Source organism: Austrofundulus limnaeus, unplaced genomic scaffold (genome assembly GCF_001266775.1).
Source record: "Austrofundulus limnaeus strain Quisiro unplaced genomic scaffold, Austrofundulus_limnaeus-1.0 Scaffold594, whole genome shotgun sequence".
NCBI classification, from domain to species: domain Eukaryota; kingdom Metazoa; phylum Chordata; class Actinopteri; order Cyprinodontiformes; family Rivulidae; genus Austrofundulus; species Austrofundulus limnaeus.
The window spans coordinates 15,167-17,176 of record NW_013952996.1 but is presented as its reverse complement, the minus strand read 5'-3'; the positions used below and the strand labels follow the sequence as shown (position 1 = coordinate 17,176).

The 2,010-nt window shown below is 34.5% G+C and overlaps 1 protein-coding gene across 1 annotated transcript in view; it reads left to right on the top strand.

The window, feature by feature from the left end:
- The window catches only part of LOC106531073 (afadin), a gene marked incomplete at its 3' end in the record, with an annotated part of 96,224 nt that overhangs the window by 79,235 nt on the left and 14,979 nt on the right, over positions 1-2,010 (top strand). The window contains 1 exon segment of the mRNA XM_014026841.1: positions 1,335-1,342. Coding sequence (XP_013882295.1) covers positions 1,335-1,342 — 8 coding nt within the window.

The following is a 2,010-nucleotide window of genomic DNA, read 5'->3' as shown; positions in this document are numbered from 1 at the left end:
AAAATTTGACTCAAATTAAGTGGAGTAAGAAAATTTTACTTGGTAAGATTCTTGAAACACTTGATTTGACTCAATTTTTTCTTATTTCAAGAATCTTACCAAGTAAAATTTTCTTACTCCACTTAATTTGAGTCAAATTTTCAAGACAAATAATCTTACACATTCTGAAAACAAGATGATTATTCTTACACAATCAGTTCTTGTTTAGTAAATCAGTCTGAAAACAAGATCAAAAAGACTTTTTGGCTGAAATAAGGTTTTAAAACTTGGTCAGGTGGACAGTTTTTGCACTTTAGTTTTGAATCTTCTGTCTGTTTATCAACAACTCAGAAACACAACTTGTAATTTTGATATTTGAGCAGCTCAAAGTGACGTGAGGCTTTGTTGATTCTGTTCTTTACTKCAGATAAAAACTCTCATCAGGTGATTTTGATGAACATTTGCTACCAGAGAAGAAGTAATCAGTCAGTASACTGAGTAGAAACTAAAACCTTGCAGGGTTCATGTCTCCTGAATTTAATCTGACACTTCTTTGGCTTTGGAAATGGAGAAACCGTTAAACATTTTTAGAGCTAAGGAATATSTTAAAGGACGTTTAACTCCTCGTGTCAGACGAATCAAACTGAAACCTGATGAGCTGGAGGTTTTTTTTTTCTTTCGGGGACAAAAAGCTTTGATCCACCTGAATTTTATTGATGCAAATGTTTCTATGATTATAAAACAAAGATCTGGTTATTTTGTGTCCCATATGTCCAAATTAAGATTAAGAAATGAAGCCTTTTTTTATGTGAACCTGCAGAATCTGAAGAGGAAAACAAAGATCACCATATTCTGTGTTAAACTCAACATTAAACCCTCTGATCGGTGAACAGAAAACAGCAGGTTTTGTCTAATAAATCCAATAAAATCATAAATTTGTGCACTCATTTTCTCAAAAAGTATTTTATCTTTGCAGTTATTTCCAGCGTAACAGAGTTGTTCTGTTTGATTTATGCCTTTAATTATGGGCAGCCCTCATTTAAAGCAGCTGTGAGTGGCTCTGGACCAGGATCCCTGTGGTTTTCTGGGCTCTTCTCCAAACTCACACAGATACCTCCTTCAGTCGCAGCGCAGTCCCGTCGGCCTGTTAAAGTCTGATTACAGCTGCAGTTTGGCAGCTTTTAAACCTGTTCTGGCAGCTCCACTGATGAGCTTGTAGTGAACGAGTGTTCGGGCCTTTAATCCGCCGTCTGCTAACTTAGCCTGTCATCGTTTTTTAACGTTAAACAGCGAAAGGAGAGCTTGACAGATAGCAGACGTTGTGTTTAATAAATAGCACTTCTTTTGTCTTGTAGCTGCCAATGTAAACAGCTAAAAACTTCATATTTTGTTTGCTTTAGCTGTTTTTTAAAAAACAAACACAATACGGTGCTGAATGTTTTTTTTTTGTTGTTGTTGTTGCTCGGTTCTTTATGGCAGAGGTTCTCAAACTGGGGTCCCAGGACCCCCAGAAATTTTTCACTAAATTGTTCATTTGGTTTTTATTTTAAAAAATGCATGGAGAACAATGAAGTAATAAAACAAACATAATAGACTAAATAAAAATATAAATGTGAGCCGTCACATCGAAATCAGGATTAAGTGTAAAGGTGGTATCAGGAGAAAAAGGCAAATATAGTGTTTTGACTAAAAAGTTAACAAAAATTGTTCATTTGGTTTTTATTTTTAAAAATGCATGGAGAACAATGAAGTAATAAAACAAACATAATAGACTAAATAAAAATATAAATGTGAGCCGTCACATCGAAATGAGGATTAAGTCCAAAAGTGAAATGTGGAGAAATAGACATACAGCGGGTAAAATAAGTATTGAACACGTCACCATTTTTCTCAGTAAATATATCACTAGAGGTGCTAATGACATGAAATTTTCACCAGATGTTGGTAACAACCCAAGTGATCCATACATACAAAGAAATCAAACCATAAATGTCCAGAAATGAAGTTATTTGTAATAATGTGGAATGGCAC